The sequence below is a fragment of the Mizuhopecten yessoensis genome, unplaced genomic scaffold (assembly GCF_002113885.1).
Source record: "Mizuhopecten yessoensis strain PY_sf001 unplaced genomic scaffold, ASM211388v2 hete_36012604, whole genome shotgun sequence".
In the NCBI taxonomy this organism is placed as follows: domain Eukaryota; kingdom Metazoa; phylum Mollusca; class Bivalvia; order Pectinida; family Pectinidae; genus Mizuhopecten; species Mizuhopecten yessoensis.
The window spans coordinates 1-1,797 of NW_018482439.1; the positions used below are offsets into that span (position 1 = coordinate 1).

Consider the following 1,797-nt stretch of genomic DNA (forward strand, 5'->3'; position numbering starts at 1 on the left):
GCCAAGGAAGACATGTTGTATTTCTAATTTCTCTGGTTATCTAGCATGTACTGGAAAAATCTAGATAGCATTTTCTGTGTAATTCGGAAACTAAATCTTCTTATACAATTTGTTGGGATCATAATCCTACCTGTTTGTACTTCAATGAACAGAGTAGTAACATGTATCAGTGCAAATACTAATATTGAAACTACATATGTGGAACTTCAGACAAGTAGTAAAAGCAGTTACATTTCAGCATCAGCTAATACCTACATTGGTGTTTTGTTATCAATTACATATCAGTTGTCATTTGCTAGCAGTCAACATTATAGTAGCCATGCTTTTCTGTTGTCTGTGTGCTGCACTTGCGTGGTTCAGCTATCCAGGTAGCATATATGGATTCGTGCCATGGGGGATTAGGATGTCCATTCTCTCCTCAGTCTCTGATGACTTATCATATCGAAATCCTTCTTTGTGTATTGAAGATTTAGTATTAATATATTATCATTTAGGGATCAACATCATACTGTAACATAAATAAATACTGTTAACTCGCCAAATATTCATATTTACCGGTAGTGTCCTCTCCTGAAACGACGTGACATTCACTTTGTTTTAAAGGAAAATAAAACATGATTACAAAAGATCATTAGAAAAATACCCGGATGTACCATAAATTGTATAAATCATTGTAATGTTAAGGGCATGCTAGCAGTCGGCTTGTTTGCCGAGAATGAACCGTTGGAGAATACAACCCAAGGACGGGCTGGAGTGTTTCACGGGGGAGGTTTCTACTTGATGGGAATACAAATGCTCTCGATTGTTTGTCTAGTAGCGTGGAGTGCAGTGACCTCATTTCTACTACTTATGGTAAGACATAGTTCACGTATTTCTGTTAAACACCTGAATCCTTTGTATTTATTATGTTTTACAGTCGGGATTCCTTTCAATATACTAACGTTACTTTATGGGAATTTGTTAAAGCTGAACTAATGAAAGCCCAATTATGTAATATCGTGATTGTACACCTTGAATTACTTATTTCCACATTTCATCATTGCTATCAGTCAACACATATTCACTGTCATTACAGGTTATCAAGTACACAGTGGGCCTTCGTCTGAGTGAGGAGGAGGAGCGTCTTGGTGCGGACATCGTCGAACACAACATTGGTGCGGATATGTATGGAGGTCAGTTCCTTGGTAGACCGGACAGTGTCTATGCACTGGGTCGACGAGACACGCTTCTGTCATGTAACCAGGTCCCCAGCGGCGAAACAACAGCAGGCGACACCAACGACTCCACTAGACGCCGGGACTCTGTCGCTTCCAGAAAGTTAAAGACCGTATCTCCCGGGCCGGTTCAACAGCAACGCAGACCGCTTCGACGGCAGGACAAAGTAGTGCCTCATAGTATACCAGGCCAGTGTATTCTGTACCAGTAAGCGTCAGCCAGTCTTTGCACAAGTACCAGGCCATGTTGAGCGTTTAGAAGTCATCGGATTTCATATCATTGATAAAACAATGTACCAGTATCGTATGGATTAATGACTGTCAGTTGTGAACTTATTCAACAGTTTTCCTAACGTTGTTTATAGAATTGACCGTTTTCAGAGAAAATGACAACGTTTTACACAACCAGTCACGAATCTCACCGATTCAATGTAACATTACGTTTGTACATTCACATAGAGGACGTTTTTCCGAAGTTGGTCCCGCGTCTCTTTGTTTTTGCCAATAGAACGGTCTATCAAGAATGATGAATGTCATTAGGGCCACACAGTAGTCTGAGAGGTCCATCAACGCAATGATGTCA

At 40.3% G+C, this 1,797-nt stretch overlaps 1 protein-coding gene across 1 annotated transcript; it reads left to right on the forward strand.

The window, feature by feature from the left end:
- Positions 1-687: 687 nt before the first annotated feature.
- Positions 688-1,422, forward strand: LOC110444091 (the record flags this gene model as incomplete). The annotated part of the gene is made up of 2 exons (XM_021488508.1): positions 688-852; positions 1,076-1,422. Coding segments are annotated over exons 1-2 (512 nt in total), but the record flags the coding sequence as incomplete, so codon positions are not given.
- Between the last annotated feature and the right edge of the window lie 375 nt (positions 1,423-1,797).